This window comes from Rosa chinensis, chromosome 2, assembly GCF_002994745.2.
Source record: "Rosa chinensis cultivar Old Blush chromosome 2, RchiOBHm-V2, whole genome shotgun sequence".
NCBI lineage: Eukaryota > Viridiplantae > Streptophyta > Magnoliopsida > Rosales > Rosaceae > Rosa > Rosa chinensis.
This window is the reverse complement of record NC_037089.1, coordinates 58,466,977-58,486,455: the sequence shown is the minus strand read 5'-3', so window position 1 is coordinate 58,486,455 and position 19,479 is coordinate 58,466,977. Positions and strand designations below refer to the sequence as shown.

Here is a 19,479-nt window from a genome sequence, read left to right as displayed (position 1 = left end):
AATTAAAGAATTTTTGTTGAACAATGGGGTGTCAATCTATTAAATAAGTAGAAAGAAACATACAATACATAGTAACTTAGGCTCGTCAAAATTGAGTTACTGCTTAGAGACCTAGAAACTCTAGAAACCTAAATAAAGACGCATTAGATAACGATGTAAACCAAGTAAAACCAAGTAACCTTGACCTAGAAATTAAACTGCAATCCTCCCCCTCTATATATATAGTCATTTTAAGAGATTTTTTGCTGCAATCATTTTTTGATCGCATATCAGCAGTTTGACGTTTCATTTATTAGGTCTCTATAAGAGATCATTTCTGCAAATTTGCATACTTATTATTCAATTTTTATTAGTTCATATTGCTTTGATGAAAATGGGTCCAATTCACTTTTTTTTTTTTTGAATAATTCACTCTTTTTCTTTCTCTCAAGTCTCAACATGGGTGAACATGCACATGGTATTTCGGACCACACAATATATTTTTTTTTTTCCGAAACATAAAAAGCTTTGGGTAAAGGACTAAAGGGTAAGGAGTCCCCATAGGAGGTGTTTGTTTCACAAGACTGTCATACCCCTCCTTATTTTCTATAATTGTCCTGGACTCCTACAACCTGGGCTATGCTATACTAAGCCATGATTCATGTTTGTTGCTGCGTGGGACAAAGGCTGCTGTACTGCCTTGTTTAAAAAGAGAAACTCATCAAAGCTCCAACCTTCAATTCTAAGTACAGAGAAAACGGCTCCATATTACCTACTAGACCTGTGGAAATGTAACAATCAAACAATGAAATCACAAATCCATCTATAAACTCTTCTTAAAATGAAAAATCCCAAGAACCAATAACATTCATTCCACACTAGATTGTTGAAAGTTACAACACACGGAACATAACTTGTAAAGTTCAAACTTTTGGCATTGTCAATTGAGATTCCAATGCTCAGTAATGCCATTATAACCAAATGTGTCAAATTGGGTCAAGTTCTATTTATTTAAGAACAACATTTTGAAACCGAAGAGGAAAACTTTTCTCTGTTTTCAAAGTTCACTCAACAACCCAAACACCTTACATGGCAATGCCCAGCTTATCATATTCATTTTATCAGCACAGAAAATGCATCATACCCAATTTGAATCTCACAATCTCTGTACTCCTCCAAAGTCCTCCAGAAAATTTCATCCCTTAAGAGCATGTTAACCACTGTTGAATGACACATCGATGCAAAGCTTCAATCTTTGGGTGGCCCAGATGAAGAGATTTTAAGAGATTTTTTACGGGAATCATTTTTTAATCTCACATCAGCAGTTTGACATTATATTTATTAGGTCTCTATAAGAGATCATTTCTACAAATTTGTATACTTATTATTCAATACATTTTTATTAGTTCATATTGCTTTGATGAAAATGGGTCCAATTCACTTTTTTTTTTTTTTTTAATAATTCACTCTTTTTCTCTCTCAAGTCTCAACATTCACAGGACATTTCGGACCACACCAATTTTTTTTTTTTTTTTTTCAAAGCATAAAAAGCTTTTGGCAAAGGACTAAAGGGGTAAGGAGTCCCCCATAGTGTACAGTAGGCGGACGTGACGGGCAGTCACGTTGAAAGACCACCGACGCCACACCTACGCGTTTACATACGGTCCATTGGGCCCACCACCAAATCTGAGGGCTTAACCATTTGCGTATATATATATAGTCCATCCTCTTTCGAACCAGCAAGTAAGCGAGGCTCCGACAGTAGAAGAAGAGAAAACTAGATTTGCACAGATCAAAGCTAAATTCGACGGTCGAGATTCAATCGGAAAAATGTCGTGGCAGGCTTACGTCGACGATCACTTGATGTGCGACATCGACGGCCACCATCTCGCCTCCGCGGCCATCGTCGGTCACGACGGTAGTGTCTGGGCTCAGAGCTCCAACTTCCCCAAGGTTCCTCCCTCACCTTTTGTTCTGCGATCGTTTTCGTTTCATTTGCTTCGTTGTTTCAATCCTTCTATTAGATCTGTGCAAATTGATGAACACTTGTGCCTAGATTTTGCTACGATTGATTTTTTTCCAAGTGATTCAAGAGCATGGTTTGTGATTGCTATGGATCTGTTCTCTGCATGTAGTAATTTTTGAGTTTCGGCTTCGTTGCTTAGAAATGCTTACTGTGATTTTGAGGCAATGCTAGTAATGCATGATAGGAATTCAGCTGAAGAAAGTGTGGGGTTTACCTTAGAAGCATATATGTTTTATATAAGAAAAGAAGAAATGTGTTATTTTCGTAATGTTAATTGAAGTTGTGGTGGTGAGTGATTGAGTGTGAGGTTGATTATCTTATCCTGCCGTGTAGTTTAAGCCTGAAGAGATTACAGCGATCATGAAAGATTTTAATGAGCCTGGGTCTCTTGCCCCAACTGGCCTGCACCTTGCTGGCACAAAGTACATGGTTATTCAAGGGGAGGGCGGAGCTGTTATTCGTGGGAAGAAGGTTAGTTTGTTTTACAGTGGTTCTTCACTATGTAATTGATTGATGGTATTGTTATTGTTATTGTTATTTCTATTCCTTTTGTTATGACTGGGCTATAGGCTTAGTTGCAAACCTAAATAGAGTTTTAGTTTTTGAGAAAATCTCCTAAAATTGTTGATCGGGATTCCACTTCAGTCCATACTTAACCCCAAGACTGAATAAAAAGAAAATTCTGACAAAAAGGACTATGAAAGATGTTTACATATCTTGAATTATGAGATCACATCTCATGTACAACGTATCTCAATTGTTCGTAAATGTTGGAACTTCTAATTTTTTACATGACATCATTTAAGGACCTGGGGAGAGTAGTTAAAATGTCTATATATACATATATGTTGAATAAACCTTGGTAGTACGTTATGACATTTCTAGTAGAACATTTCCTTTAATTTCAACAATGAAGTAGAGGAATATGCATTAAACTCCTATATATATATATATATATATATATATATATATATATTAAGAGACTGCATCCATTCCCATATGATAAGTGAGATGTTGATATATTGCACTCAACATTAGTAAGCCTCCATACAAATTAATTATTTGAATTAAGGCTAGAGAAGAAGGCTTCTTGACCTCCACCAACCGGAGCTAAAGCCACAATTAAAGCTTATGCAACGGACCCTGAGCTACGGCTTGATCGGTCTTGGCTTCATTCTGCTATTTCATAATTGTATTATATATATTATATATTTATATATATATATATATATATAATTTATACATCATGGAAGTTATAATCTATGAAAAAACACATCCAGATGAGCCAAGTTCATTAGCTGTTTTTAGCTTGGGTTCTATAGACTCATCGCAAGCTACAGGCCAAGCTTCATTTCACTAGTGGAGCTTGACTCGGTTGAAGTCCTAATTTTAAGAGGCTTTACATAAAATGCGGAAACTTTGATTCAATAATTTCATAAGGTCTTCTCCGCCAGTCATTATCAGTAAACAGGGCACATGGATTGCGTATAAAAAGTATGCAATGAAGACTTAAGGAACTGCTTATACCTGTAAAGGAATTGCTCACAATCTGAAAACACATGGACGTGCACCCCATGCAATTAGTCCTGGTTGTTTTACCTTTTTGATATTTCATAAGTTTTAATTATCAATTTCATCTGTTGAAGTTTCTGCATGTTGTTGCACCTTCTAATTTGCTGTTTATTATAGGGCTTTAGATAATGGTATGCCCTTGAAGGACTAATAATAGACCTTCAAGAGCCTAATGTGAACCACCCTAAATATTCCTCTTTTCAGGTTTTAGTTTTTCTGTTGGGTCATGAGTCCCATTGATATAGTCTGACATGCACCTTAAGGTACACAAACACTTGAATGGAAATTGAATAAAGTTGAATAGAAAACCCTCCCAACAACTGGATGTCCGTCATGAATTATGAGGTCCATTATTTTGGGAATGGAGCTATGTACAACTGCGTAACTTAATTTGTACCAAACTCTTTCTCATTTGCTCTTCTGATGTCCTGACCATGCAAGGGGGCTTTGGTTTAAATTTTAGTGCTGAATTAGATATTTATGAGGAATTGCATCATTCAGTGTGCAGTCAAGTTTAATTTGAGTTGATTATTCTGCAGGGATCCGGAGGTGTTACTGTGAAGAAAACTGCCCAGGCTTTGATTTTTGGTATATATGAAGAGCCTTTGACACCAGGACAGTGTAATATGATTGTGGAGAGGTTGGGAGATTACCTGATTGATCAGGGCCTGTAGGAGCTCATCTCTCACCTTATGGTTTTCATATTTTGAATTTTTCTTTTTGGGTTCCTGGTGTGGCCTTGAACTTGCATTGGTGATATTGCTTAAAATAACCGTGTGCACACAGAAAAAGAGTCATGGTGTTTAGGATATGATTTATTGACCCGATGTCCTTGTTTTCATGATTTGTGTTTGCTTGCTTAAGATTTGAACCTTGGATTTCATTTATATGATAAAGAGAAATGATCTTGCATTTGTTTATCTGATGGCAATGATCTCTTATGGAGATCTATGGTAATTGCAAACAAAGTAACACTGAAAAGCAGGTTTGTTCTTCATGGTAAATTATGACCGTATCCAAGATACCACTGACCTGGTGGACGTTACCTCTCGAATGTCGTCTCATGTTAAAAAATGGCATGACAAGGGTTTGTGGGTGAGTCTGTCTTTTGGAGTCATTGTTCGTGTACTAATGCTCTGCCAGATTCCTGAACTGCTCGCCCGAGTTTAATAACTCATGCCAGTTAACATTCCTGTTTTTTACAATGTTTTTTGTGGGGGGTCGAAATTGACCTTTTCTTTTTAACAAACTGAGTACTTTTTTAACGGACACGTGCATAAATGAGTGGTGATTTGTGAAAGAGCAGTGTCAATTTTAAGCCCCTTTCCCTTTTCGTGTTATGGATGAATTTTTTTTTTTTGGGGGGGGGGGGGGGGGGGGGGGGTGTGGGAATTGACCTTTGAGCTTTTCTTTTTTACAAACTGAGTAATTTTTTTAACAGACACGTGCATTTATGGACGTGATTTGTGAAAGGGAGCTTCTATTCATACCTTCAAAATTGTTATTAGGACCTTTTTTTTTTTTTCTTTTTTTTCAAATAATTGTTGACTTTGTCAACTTATGTAAAATTACCAATAAAGACACAAAAGAGGGAAGAAAAAGAAAATTTCTTACCTCAACGTATAGTAGTAATCTTTAATTGGAGAAAACTTTCTCCTCCAACGTGAATCTTAAAATATACATCGGCAAACGTTATCTATGTTGTTCTCAAAATTTTCTAAACTTTGTAGTTGATCACCCATCAATGGAAATAGGTTTCATACGAAAAAAGAGCTTCAGCTATGAAACTGATAAAAAAAAATAAGGAAACAAAAAATTGTGGAACTGTTAGCAAGAATGATGGTGGAAAGAAGATTTGACAAGGGGAGAAAGAGTCATTGTATTTTATTGATTCAACAAAAAGAAACATAAGCTAACTAACCTCCATAAGATCATAAAACGTTGAAATTTTTCTGCAAAAACCTCTATAAAATTACAAATGATAATAAGAAAGAGAGAGAGAGAGAGAGAGAAGCAGGGGGAGAGAGAGACGACTACCAACTAAAGGGTTTTTTTTTTTTTTTTCCAGCTTAATTGTATTAAGGTAAAATAGAATTGTGAAATCTTCAAAAATTGAATGAGGTCCAACTACTGATTTTTTGAGGTATGAATTGAAAAAAAAAAAAACTTTTATTTATTTTATTGGACAATGGGCATTGTGGGAAAATTAAGGAGGTGTAGATAGCAAATTGGTTATTTGTAAAAGTAAATTGGAAGTCTATTAAATGAGGAGGTCAAAATACCAATTTTGGAGGTATGAATAGAAGCTCCCTTTGTGAAAAAGAGTGGTGTCAATTTTAAGCCCCTTCTCCTTTTTTAACACGATAAGGATGTACACGAAAAATTCCGAATATTGATGTCTTCTGAAGCAACTTTTGTTACTTCTCTACATAGAAAGCGTGTGAGGAAACACTTATTTAGTCCTCATGGTCGGCATTATACATCAACATCCTCAAAAAAGATGACATTGATGTGTTGTTGAAGGTTAAGAAGTGTGGATAAGGATAGATAATTGCTGGTAGGTCTATGGCTGGAAGGTTAGCTTGCCCAAGGAGTCCCATCTGTTTATCGACTCGCATTATCAACTCAAAGTGGCATTGCTGGCCTCAAATTGGTCCTATCCCACTAATAGTAGGTGTGAGTTACGTGCTCTAAAGTCGAGATCGCCTAATGTGGTCCAATTAATCATCTGTTGCAAGCATCTTCCGTGAACCAAATCAATTCATTATCCTCGTAGTAATTATCGTGCAAGATAATCTATATATATATATATATATATATATATATATGTTCTAAACGACTCAAATTAGAGAAATATCCAACATTGACACAACAGTTACAGATATCATGAGCCAATAACGCTCAAATTTTAACCACAAAAATTGCTATTTTCCGTTGGACTACTGAATAGCATTCGATCATAAGAATCATGATAAATCCTCATGGTCAATGGTCAAGAAGCACCACTCCACCCTCTTCGAGACCGTGTCTAAAAACAATGGCCCACATGTAAGGGTAGTTCACCATTCGGTTGACAACTTGAAAACCGAGAATTGAACGCATATTCCCTGAGAAAAGTCATAGCAATGATACAACATTAACAAGAAAACCCCTAACTCAAAAGAGCAATATCATCTTTTTATGCTTTCAGTGTTTCTAGGGTATTGTTGGAATTTAATTTACTCTAAAAAACAAGCAAGATAGGGATGTGTATTAATAATAATAATAATAAAAAAGGTGTGTATATATAATTTCTCATATGTAAATTGAAGGACCACATTAAAATTATGTTGAATCGAGAGTGCTATGTCTTGAAATACGTTCAATATGTATTAATTTAATTGACCGCACTTAATGAAAAATAAAATTATGAAATCAATAAAGTAAGAAAACCTTCTAAAAATATGTATTAATTAATTTGACTGACCGTTTTATTAGTGTAAATTTTTTTCATTCCTTTTCAAATGTTTAAGGATACTTTTTTTTTTTTTTTGAATCAAAGAGACTAACTTTCATTGAAGGAATTATTGAATTGGGTTACAATCCTGTGTAATCAAGTCAAGAATACAACTGGGAGTATTTCCATGCCAAATCTCACTCTGGCCATCGTCAAAAGCTAGACTTGCTAGTCTGTGCGCCACTTTGTTGCAGGACCGGGACGCAAAACTGATTTGGACACCCTGCATATCTTCTAGTGCTTGTTGTATGTCATGAACTAGATTATTGAGTTCCGACAGATTCACATCAGTCCGAGCCAAGTCTTGAACTGCCAAGAGACAATCAGTTTCAATGACTGCATGCTGGACACGAATTTAGTAATATTTAGTAATCAATACTAATTAAGATCTTTAAAAATTGAACAAAGTGTTTATTTAGAAAAAGGCTCCCGTTTTTCAGGAGCGAAAACCGAAAACCTTCTAGATTTCGCGTAGCAGTGCAGCGGTGCTCCAATCCCGTCTGCAGCAGGGTGCTCTGGCGCTGCAAGTGGTAGAAGGAAACGGCTTCACCTACTTCGTGCGTTTGTGGAGGTGATTTGGCCGAACGAGAAAGTTGAAGGTTCAGATTCCTCTTTGGGTTTGCAAGCGCAACATGTTATTGTTCTGAGGCGGTTTCAAGGTTGACTAGGAGGAGGTAGGCGGCACGCTCTCGGATCTAGAGGAGGAGAGCGGTCGGAGACTGCTAAAGATTAGCTTTCGGGATACCTGATGAGGCTTTTGGTTCGTGCTTGCAGGGGTCAGACCATTGTAGCGAGCCGGATTGACTAGGCGGTGGCTGACGGGCTTCTTGGAGGTTCCAGATTTGGCCGGCGGGGTGTGGGAACGTAGGGTTTAGGCAGTGGGTCTTTGGGCCTCTGCCTTCATGGGCTGCATAGATGTAGTTTAGTGAATTGGGCCTAGGTTAGCCCAATTTCCCTATTCTCTCACTCTCGGGTTGGGTTTGGGCCTTCTTGGGGTGGTCCGTCATGCTCTTAGTCCTATGCATGTTCCTAGAATGTTGTTGTGGGTGTGTTAAATGTTGCGACGTACACCAAAAAGGTCTTAGGCGTCTCGATTTTCAAGACATTGGTACCATTTTAGGGCAGCGTAGGGGTAGGGCGTTTTTAAATTCTATTTTTTTGATTCAGCAGTTCCTTTAGGATTTTAGTTTTGGAGTTTCCGCTATGGACTTTAGTCACTTTTACATGAGCACTGATTTGTAATATGAGTGGTGCTCGGACGTCTCAAGCTTGATTGAGTGAGGTCATATGATTTAATATCAATGGACTAGTCTTCTGTTGCCCTAAAAATTTTTTTTTTTTAAATAATAAAAAGATCTTTAAAAAATTGAGGAGAATCAATTGACCCTTCACACCTTAGGTTATCTACGCACAACTCCAACATTTCTACCACTGTATCGAACTAATATACTTGATATATCAATACAGAAAAACTCTAGAATGAATACTCCAAATTAGAATTTTTGAACATTTTCAACATAAAAAGTTTAATCATCCACCTGCATTCAACTAAACTTACTAAGAACTACGAATATCAAACATATAACCCAAAATATTAAATTGCAAAATCCCTAAGATGCATCTGCTCTACTCACTATGTAGTAGGAAACTTAATGGAGGAAAAAAAAAAAATCACAGCCAGAACCTAAGTTAATCAACACTTTGGTACTTCAAATTTCAAAATTGTCATTTGATAGTTCAACTTCATATTATGTCATTTACTTTAGTACATTCCATCAAATTTTTCATTAAAATGAAGAATATTGTGTCAAACAATTTAAAAACAGGAAAAAACTTTGGTCAACCAAGGTGTCAAATTGAATAATGAACTACGAGTATGATGATAATTTAAAATTTGAAGTGCTAATGTGTTAATTGACTTAAATTTCTACACGTGCCAGTGAACTTTACGTACCCATTAATAAATACTGAAAGTTCAAGTAAAGTGGTAAACAACATAGATCTCGATAAATGTGGCTAAAGGTCATCTAATGTGGAAATTATTCTATGCACCGACGGTATAAGTGACCAAACCCTTATAAAATAATCTCAACCCTTGATATTTATTATCAACTTTATTTTTAATAAACAAAAAATGTATTTAATGCAATCTAACCATTCATTTATGTTGGTACAAGTGCACGGCGGTGCTCTGAATAATCTCTCCATCTAATGACCATGTTATTGTTTAGGTAACCCTGTTGCTTCTCTCGAAGGTTATTTTTTTGGGTCCTTTATCCAAAATATCAAAATTGGTCAAAATTATCCACTTACCCCAGCAATATATTTTTCTTTTCACTAACATAATTTAAAGAGAAATGACAAATATCCCATCAGCATAATTAATAAACTACAGCCATTGTCATGCCACTCTCTCTCTCTCTCTCTCTCTCTCTCTCTCTCTCTCTCTCTCTCTCTCTCGCCGCCCCCGGTCGGATTCTGAACCCCGAGTCTTCGAGCCCGGCTCGCTCCATGATGGAGGCTCTGGTGAGTAGTTGCTCGCACGGCACTGCAGGTCGTCTTTCTCGAGTCCAGCATGGCGAGGAACCGAAATAAGCTTCGTCGTTTCGGCTGAGCGAGGTGGAGCTCTAAAGCACAGGTGATCTGATCTCCAAAGACGAAAGCTCGTTGACTGGAGGTTTGACGGAGGAGATGTGGAGAGGCATTAGCTTTCGGCCGGAGAAGAACTCATCAGCAGGATGCATGGTGACCTGATCTTCCAGCTGGAGCTTGAACTCTCCTCCAGAAAGCTCCGGATCTGGACCTTCCGGTTGATTCTTCACCGGAGACGAGGACGTAGCTCCTGGAAGACCGGATCCCTCAACAATTTTTTTTCCTTCATCTGAGATCTAGCCCGTCTTCACACTCTCGAAAGGATGGCATCCTTTTTCTTTTTTTTTTTCTTTTTTTTGGATAAAACGGGGCATAATGCATTTAATGAAAGAAAGAAAAAAAAAACAAGTTTTATTGGGGGACAATAGATGTTTATAGGCAATTGATTTTAATTGGGGGGAAAATAAATGTTTTGAATTAATGTAATCTCCTCGTTTTTTCCCTTAATCAAAGTTTTATTTGTCTAATTTTAGGGAGATTAGTTCATACTCTGGGGACCGAAAAGTCTATTAGAGGGCAATACAGGTCTATTGAGGGGGGGGGGGGGTTAATAAACCTCTCTGGTCCTATATGAGATCTCCGAAAACTTCTTTGGGGACTTCCAGTGAGGTTTCATAAACCTCTATTGCCCCCAATAAAGGTCTATTGGGGGGCAATAGACCTTTTCGACCACCTCTTTAGGGACATCTAGCGAGGTTTTTAGAGAAATCAGGTGGGTAGCAATTGGTGGCCGGAATCCGGAGGCCAGTGACGGGAATCTTGCCGGTAACTAGATTCCCAAGATCGTTGGTCGAAATCCGACAGCCAGTGGCCAGAATCCCGCCACCGATGACCGGTCTCCGGTGAAGTCTCTTATGGCTTCTCTCTCTTCCTCTCTCTCTCTCTGTGGTTATGTAACAAAGATGTGAGGATAAAATAGTCTCAAAAATAACCAAAAAAACAAAACTTAATTGGGTATTAGTGAATATCTTATTACAGTCTTTATGGGTAAAGGGGAATTAAGAAAACTTAATGTGGTAAAGGGGAATTACGAAAACTTAATGGGGTACTCTCTCTCTCTCTCTCTCTCTCTCTCTCTCTCTCTCTCTCTCTCTCTCTCTCTCTCTCTCTCTCTCTCTCTCTCTCTCTCTCTCTCTCTGGTTATGTAACAAAGATGTGAGGATAAAATAGTCTCAAAAACAACCAAAAAACAAAACTTAATTGGGTATTAGTGAATATCTTATTAGAGTCTTTATGGGTAAAGGGGAATTACGAAAAGTTAATGGGGTAAGTGGGAAAAAAAAAATCTAGAATTAAGGTAAATGGACAAAATCTCTATTTTTTTTGTTTTTTGTTAGTGTTTCAGCAGTTTTAACACCTTCGCCCGGGTTATGATAAGCAAATAAATTTTTTTAATTCTAAAAAAAAAGGTTTTTATTGATTTTTTTTCTTTCCTCGGTAATGGACATTTTATCGGTATATTGGATCAGAACAAATAATTCTTCTTGAAGTTGACTGATGGCCAGAGAAAATCGGTCATGTTTGTGCCCGAGGGAGAAGCAAAAGAAGAAGTACTAAACCATCAAGTGTAACGACCTTTGAATTCCTTATTGGTAGCTAAGTCAAAATGGAAATTATTCTATGCACCGACAGTGCAAGTGACCCAACCCTTATAAAATAATCTCAACCCTTGATATTTATTATCAACTTTATTTTTAATAAACAAAAAGTATATTTAATGCAATCTAACCATTCATTTATGTTGGTGCAAGTGCACGGCGGTGCTCTGAATAATCTCTCAAGTCAAAATGCCAAAAATGTTGGATAAAATGTCAAACAAAAATCTAAACCATTAAGGAATCTAATTAATCTGCTACTACCAAAATCCTCGAGGATCCATTGCAATATATTGCCATAGAAAGCTGACTCAATAAAAAAGGAAACTTTCCAAGAGAGAAAGGTTATGTGTTTAATTAACTTCAAAGTCCTCATCTCATTGGCTTTCAAAAAAAGGTTATGTATTTAATATACAAAACAGAAAATTTACGGGTAAACATAGGGCTGCCACTTGGTTTGGTAATTACCAAACTGACCGAATACCAACCGATGTTTTAGGTTTGGTAAACCGACTTTTTGGTAACCGAGACCGATAAAACCGAAATCGAAAATTACAGAAAAAGTTGGTTTGGTTTTGGTAAATACCGAATCTCCCGATTATCTAAATATTAGATTTATATACTACAGTTTTCAATACACATACATGTATATTAAGAAATAAACATAAAAACGTTTATAATAGTATGAACATTACTACATATACTACATTAATAGTATATGTATTTTAAGTAACCTAGTCAACAATGGTTAAATAACCTAGTTTTATTGAAAATTGCTAAAACTTGATGTCATATATACAAAAGAAAGCTATAATTAGTAGATAAATACAAATTTTATGACTATAAAATTCAAAAACCTAGTTTTGTTCATTCTAATTTATATTATAAAGAATTAGTTGTTCTAAAGTTGGTAATACCGAAAACCGAAATACCGAATTTGGTAGATATAATTAACAACCGAAAATTTTGGTTGGTAATTGGTAACTCAGTTTTGAAACCGAAAGCTTTGGTTTTGAAGTTGGTAATACCTATAACCGATTCGAACCGACCGATTGGCAGCCCTACACTGTAAACATTATAAATGATATTACAGGAGTCTTGTCCAATATTATTGACCCTCATGATATAAAAAGAAAAATATTAATTGATCATATAACTCAATTTTATTGACTCACACCACGACGTGATAATTTAAATTATAAAATAATTATTCTATAAAAGATGGGACGATCGAGAAGAAGTGAATTCTTTCAAATATTCTGAACATGTTCCCATGTTTCTTGATAAGGGAGTAGCCGAAGCCCCAAGGCATGTTGGTGTATGCCCATACTTATCCAAGCAATGCGTCCTAATGTTGGTACATCTAGAAACAAATTTTCTAATTGACCCACTCGTGAATTAATATTTCTTAATCGTTGCCCATGTCCTATATTAAAAATGGAAGATTTTTAATAGTCTTCATTGTATGGGTGACTCGGTTGCGTGGGTGGCTTAAACGACACAGAGCTTATCCTCTTTTCTGCTTCTTCGTACAATAATAAGAAGAAGGTCAACAAATTCAAACCATATGAGAAGATAATGAGGAATCTTAGGATAAGGCAATGACTGATATAAGAAACAAATAGATAAACAATTTCAATAAGCAGAATATATGCTTGGGAAACAAGCAGTGCATGAAACTTGCATGCTGCCTAGGTTAATTAGTGGTTCTGAGAATTTAAAAATATGAAACACAAGCCAATAGAATCTTCTATTTCGTTTTAATATGAGATAAAAACCAATTAAAATCATAAAATTTCCATGTCATCACTTGTCATGAGTATTATCAATGTATGAAGTAACCAACCTAATCCATGAACACTTTCGTACGTGTTGGATATGTTCTTACCTATATATATTTGACCCTCATATATTCTAAAAGCTCAATCTTGCATATGAATTTTCTTTGAAGCCATAGCATCCATAAGTTTCTTCATCTTCTTCTTCTTCATAAGTTCTAATAGCGGCCATATATTCATGGGTGAAGGTACTGGAAAACAAATGGTTGAGGGTGCATACTCGATCAGCCAATATGATAACTACGCGAAAAGGGAAGATAGTTGGGAGATCGTGGAAGGAGATGACGACCATGATCGTGCTGATATGTCCGACACCACTTCGACGACATCGAATCGATCTACATATTCATCAGACTTTGTGGATGATGCATCTTCATCGGCATCGTCCTCGTGTTCTTCTTCCTTGCGTTCTGGTGGATCTCTGTACGACTTTTCAGATCTCATGGCCCAGTTGCCCATCAAGTAAGAAAAAAGATGAAAACTCATATCTTTTTTGAAACGATGAAAACTCATATCTTAATTTGGGGTAGTTTTGGCATATTTCTCATCGATACATATTTTGCATGATTTTATATTCAATTAAACTGGAAAAAGAAAACCATCTTAATAAGTTTCATACGTCTAAGAATTTCTGGACGAACAGACCATTTGATTAGTTTTCTGGTGAATTTCTTGTTATATTATCAAGGCTAACGGACCGAACTTCTAATTATGCATTTGCAGGAGAGGGCTTTCTAAGTATTTTCAAGGCAAGAGTCAGTCTTTTACATTTTTATCAAAAGTGAATAGTATTGAAGATCTTGCAAAGAAAGAGACTCCGTATCAGAGATCAAAAGCACTAAAATCATGCAAGAGCTATGGTGGTGGCTTAGGTACCCAAAGATCATACACTCTAATTCCTAAGGCCACCATATCTAAAGTCAAGAAGGCCTCGAGAGGTCCCTTGTCATCTGCATCTCTTTCCAGTAGAAGAGGCACCTCTTTAGGTATTATTAACAATAATGTCCCTACAGTTTCTGTAACGAAGAAAGTTTAACGTACGTACCCAGCATATACATTTAATACGAAATCTTTGTTGAAACTTGAGAACACGTTTTTATTCTTCATTTTCGTTTGGTCTGATAATGTTGAGATGACATATATCCCTCAATGATCGGTATAGTTGTGTCACAATTTAACATCCCATTCATTAATAATCGATTGGTTTTTCATTTTTCACGTGTTAAACTAACAATTTGCCCGATACTATTTAATGACGATTCACGAAAGACTACTTGCAATTTTCAGTTGTTAATATAATTGAAAAAAAGATAACTGACAAAGTTGTTGATTAATATATATGTTGTCTATTTTTTTGAATGAATTCAAACATTTATATTCCTCACAAGTCAGAATAGGCCGTTACATACCCTTCCGCTGTCATAGACAGACAAGAAGCTAGTGGTAGTACCCACTGATAGTACATACATATAGTCATACTCATTTTACATTCAACTACGTAGAAATAGCGGATATCCTCTTTCGGTACTACTCCAGAGACAGTAGAGAGACATAGAGCATAAAAATGTCTAGTTTCCTAATATAAGGAATTATTGTAATATTAGACTAACTAAAAACATAAAAATGGGCCAAGGGAAAAAAACCCTAGCCCAAAATTCTGCAATCCAAGTAGCCCAAGAGGAAGGTTCACTCAAGGCCCAACAAGCATGTCATGGCCCGAGATCCAACCACCACCGCCAGACCACCCAACCACCAGCACAGCCCAACCCCCTTGCCTGCTTAGTCCTGTTCCCGCCGCCCCGAGTCCGCCACAGTTCACCATGCCAGAAAACCCGACAAAACAAGCCGCCACAAGAAGTATGACGAAACCACCGCCGCAACAAGCCGCATCACCAGAGCAGCCCTGCCCCAGTGCCTGCTCCGTCATATCCCCGCTGCCCCAAGATCGCCCCAGTTAGCCATGCCTGAAAAACCTGGCGAAACCCACCCCCACAAGAAACACAATGAAACCGCACCGCCCTAAGCTACATCACCAAATCCATCTCGATTTCACCTTCCCCGATCGACGCTGCCAAACGAATTCGAATCGCACCGTCAATCCCAGCCTCTATCAACACGAGATCGGCCACCTCCCAGAGATCTCATGCCTGAAAACTCAAAACCACCATCACCTGCAGAAACTTGAGCAACCCAATCAAAGGACAACCGGAACAGCTCATTCAGTCCCCGTCTGACAGCAGAACCACATGACATCAGCGAGGCCAAGGCCAGCCGAGGTGCTAGGACCGCTACTGGACGAGAAGATTGCACTTTGGTAGCCGCCGAGGTAGGGTTTCTCTCAAAGGGAGCCGACGAATACTATTGTAGAAGAGAGATGGTTAATATATGTTGTCTATGTATTTGGCTCAAGTAACGCCGAACTTACAAAATAATAATAATAATAATAATAATAATAATAATAATAATAATAATAATAATAATGTTATTGTTGAAGGAAAACCTAATTTGTGTTTAGCCCAAACTCTAGGTTACTTGACCTAGTGGTAATAGGATTTAATTAGAAGGATCTAAAATCCTAATCAATGTAGAATTCCTTTCCTTGTATGATTGAGATTCTATGCATTGTAATCCTCTATATAAAGAGGCCCCTATTATCAATGAGAATACACATAAATTTTCTCCCAAATTCAGTTTCTCTACAACACGTTATCAGCACGAGCCCTAACCCTGAAACCCTATAATCGTAGCCTTCAAATCCCAGAAACCTCCGCATCTACAGTAACGTGCTACAGTTACCACCCCCCCCCCCTGCTACAGTACTTCCGGCGACTTTTCTGGACAACTTTTCGGTCTGCTACAGTACTTCGGCTGCTACAGCCCTCTGCTACAGTGCTTGCTACAGTAATTTTCGGTGACATTTTTCCCCGGCCATCTTTTAAGGTAAACTTTTCTAAAAGTTCCTGTTTTTGAAGTTTTTCCTTCAATTTCTTCTTCTTTTCTCGGGGACTTCCAAAATCCCTTCTTCTACCCCCCTTTCTTCATAGGGGAGACCAATAGCCGAACTGTGGGGGTTCGTGCTCACTCCAAGCTTGGAGCTTGTAGAGTCCTCCAAACTTAGAGTTTGTTGAGAAGTTATGATCGACCACAAACACATCATTGTTTCGATCTAATCCAATATCTCTTGGAATCTAATTTCTTGGAAGCGACTACGCTCGGAAATTCCTAATTTCTTGGAAGCGATTACGCTCAGAAATTTCATATGTTTTCGTGGTAGCCTATTTCGCTCCGAAACTAACCCTAATTTCTTGTTCTCTTTCAGGATGAGTAACCTGAACAAATTGGACTTTGCTCCATTGGGAACAACTGGCTCTAGATATCACAGGTGGGTTCGTGATATCCGCCAGCATCTCAAGGCTGATAGAATCCTGGATATGATTCTCGAGCCTAGCCAGGACGTGCTAACTGTTGAGCAAGCTCAAGCTTTGGAAGCAAATAGAGCAGCCTTAGAGGCAAATAAGGCGAAAGTCATCATCCTAATGACTCGTCATATGGATGATTCGCTCCAGTACGAGTATATGAATGAAGAAGACCCCAGAAAGCTGTGGGTCTCACTCGAAGAAAGATTTGGCAACGTCCGTGACTCCTTGCTTCCTGACCTAGAAGTGAGATGGCATAGCCTCCGCTTCTGTGATTTCAAGTCAGTTCTTGACTATAACTCGGAAGCACTTCGCATTAAATCCTTAATGGAATTCTGTGGTAAAGAGATCACAGATGCGATGTTGATTGAGAAGACTCTCTCTACCTTCCCCGTCTCTGCATTGATGGTTGCTAAGAACTATCGAATCGATGTAAATGCAAGACGGATCACAAGGTTTCATGAGCTCATTGGAGCTATAAATGTCGCTGAAAAGCATGACAATATCCTTGTGAAGAACTATAATTCGAGATATGTGGAAACAGAGCATATTCCGGAATCCAATTATAGTCGCACCTCTAAGAGAGGGCGCCAAGAGCAAAACCCTAATCTTAGGTATACTTCTGGACATTCTGATCCATATAATTGCTCTACTTGGGAAGGTAACCGCCAAAATAGGCGAACACGGAACCGAAGAGGTAAACGTGGAAAGAGAGAGGGAGGCAATGCCTCTGGCCATGTTGGTGGCGCCACCAACACTAAGAGCCATCTAAATGATGCTTTCAAAGCGCCTCAATCAATGGAGTTCGAGCAAAGAGATGTATGTTCTCGATGTGGAGTGTCTGAGCATTGGGCACACATTTGTAGAGCTCGTGAAGAACTGGTCACCGCCTACAAAGCATATTGTGAAGCAAGAGAAGCTCACTATGTGGAACAAGAAGATCAAGAAGATGATCTAGAGTGAAGGGTTGAAGACTACAAATCTGGCTGGGATCAATAGATCGCCAATTCTGTTTAAGTCTTTATTTTCAAGAGATGTAGGCGATTGCCATATTCCTTTTTATTGGATTAGATTTTCTTTAATCATAGAAACAATGATGTATTTCGTTGGCTTATGAATACAATTTCGAGTTCTTTTCATTATGACTCAATTTTGATTCTGAGCATATGACTTTGTGACTACGATGGCTAGACCATCAGTATTAATTCAAGGACATGGAATAGCCCAAGTTCCATTTGCCAAATGGCATGCACCTTGATTACAGTTGTCACAGAAACTCTCTACGCTCTTAGGGAAAATAGTACTCTATGAATAGCCAACGAATTCCATGCGAAAATGCATGTAGAGAACGGAAATGAGTTCCTTTGCATTACCTCTAATGATTGCGAACAAAGACGCATCTTAGAGAAGTTTATGTGTCTCTCTAGTGGACTCTATGTCACTATTCGAGCTATTAAATCCAATAAAGTTATGAGAGAAGATCTCTTGGATTTAGACACATATTGGCTTTGTCAGGACAGGACAGATCATCCTAGTCATGATATGATGATCCGTCTACAAAAGACTTCACATGGACATCATTCCTTTGGAGCAACATGAAGCAAGATGCCGCCATAAATGGCACCAACCATGGGCATAACGCCATGGTTGTTCCTCCTAGTGGCCATGACGCCATACATGCTAATTTCCATGGCTCCCACGCCATGATGGGAGATGTAGTCACACATTTTGCTTCTAATAGCGCTACAGACGCTTAGGCCTAACCAAAATCCTCATTGGTTGCTTCGAAGGCCTCTCGCTCGTTTTACTAAGCCCGTTCCTTAGGGAAATTAGGACTGAGACCGTCCTATGCAAAAGATATGACAATACTCATTCTGTTCTTACAAAGAATCCATAGGGATTTTGTGGATTGATTCAACCAACTTGCGGACGCTTAAATATTTCATGATGTTGGTTGACACGCTAACACGCCGGTCACGTGTTGTGCCATTGTCCACCTATAAATGCTACTTATGCTACACTCTTAGCACATATCATGTGACAACGGGCTCACTCCCCGAATCATCCTATTCAGTCAATTGGATTTGACTATGCTAGAGAGTTTACATCGAAAGACTTTCGATGGATATTGCAATGGGTTTGATGTTGGACATCACATTCCCATGTACACACCCAATTGGTCTCGCGGACACGACTACGATGGTAGTCCGAACATTGGTAATGCGCACCAATCTTCTTACATCCGCTTGGGGTGATGCAATATCGCATGCAGCTATACTAATTCGTCTACGACCTATCGCCACTCAATGTACCTATGCGTTACAGCTAGTGACTGGGTACACGTCTTTTGTACTTACGCACATTTGAGTGAGTCATTTCTGTGCCAATTGCGCAGCCACAACGCTCTATGATGGGTCCTTACAGACGAATGGGCAACTACGTTGGATTTGCGCTTCCAACAATCGTCCGCCACTTAAATGCCCTTGATAGGCGATCTCCTTACCGCTAGTTTTTCGGATGTCACTTTGATGAGACAGTCTTCCCGTCGTTAGGGGGAGATAAGAACACGAATGTTCAACAGGAACGACAGGAATTGTCGTAGTCTGTCCCCACTATGTCTCATCTTGATCCCTATTAAAGTGACGAGATCACACAATTATGCTGCAAACATGCCTGCAAGGAAGGACGTCCCTACGAGAGGACGTACGTGCCACCCTACACGGAGGTAGGCATGGCGCCAATGCCAAAGAGAGTGGCACTCTGGCGTTACAGGCCATGGCCCCAGCTAGGATGCGTGGGAGGCCCGTGGGTTCGAAGGATACTTTGGCACATTCCAATCCTTTAATCATCATGACTCAAAATCCGTCTCATGAGTATCTTCCGGGTTATGGTTATCGTTGGGGGA

The 19,479-nt window shown here is 38.3% G+C and overlaps 2 protein-coding genes across 2 annotated transcripts; both read left to right on the top strand.

Moving 5' to 3' along the window:
• The first annotated feature begins 1,699 nt into the window (after nucleotides 1-1,699).
• On the top strand, nucleotides 1,700-4,497 carry LOC112189554 (profilin). The gene is made up of 3 exons (XM_024328899.2): nucleotides 1,700-1,932; nucleotides 2,339-2,476; nucleotides 4,117-4,497. The coding sequence occupies exons 1-3, from the start codon at nucleotides 1,810-1,812 to the stop codon at nucleotides 4,249-4,251; spliced, it is 396 nt and encodes a 131-aa protein (XP_024184667.1). The 5' UTR covers nucleotides 1,700-1,809; the 3' UTR covers nucleotides 4,252-4,497.
• Nucleotides 4,498-13,231: 8,734 nt separating this feature from the next.
• On the top strand, nucleotides 13,232-14,264 carry LOC112183877. Its single transcript, XM_024322192.2, has 2 exons — nucleotides 13,232-13,620; nucleotides 13,882-14,264. Exons 1-2 carry the CDS (start codon nucleotides 13,337-13,339, stop codon nucleotides 14,192-14,194), a joined length of 597 nt encoding a protein of 198 aa, XP_024177960.1. The 5' UTR covers nucleotides 13,232-13,336; the 3' UTR covers nucleotides 14,195-14,264.
• The last annotated feature ends 5,215 nt before the right edge of the window (nucleotides 14,265-19,479 follow it).

Coding starts and splice junctions, on each gene's coding strand:
- LOC112189554 (XM_024328899.2), top strand. CDS start 1,810: ATGTCGTGGCAGGCTTACGTCGACGATCACTTGATGTGCGACATCGAC. Junction 1,933..2,338: donor AGAGCTCCAACTTCCCCAAG/GTTCCTCCCTCA, acceptor CCTGCCGTGTAG/TTTAAGCCTGAAGAGATTAC. Junction 2,477..4,116: donor CTGTTATTCGTGGGAAGAAG/GTTAGTTTGTTT, acceptor ATTATTCTGCAG/GGATCCGGAGGTGTTACTGT.
- LOC112183877 (XM_024322192.2), top strand. CDS start 13,337: ATGGGTGAAGGTACTGGAAAACAAATGGTTGAGGGTGCATACTCGATC. Junction 13,621..13,881: donor ATGGCCCAGTTGCCCATCAA/GTAAGAAAAAAG, acceptor ATGCATTTGCAG/GAGAGGGCTTTCTAAGTATT.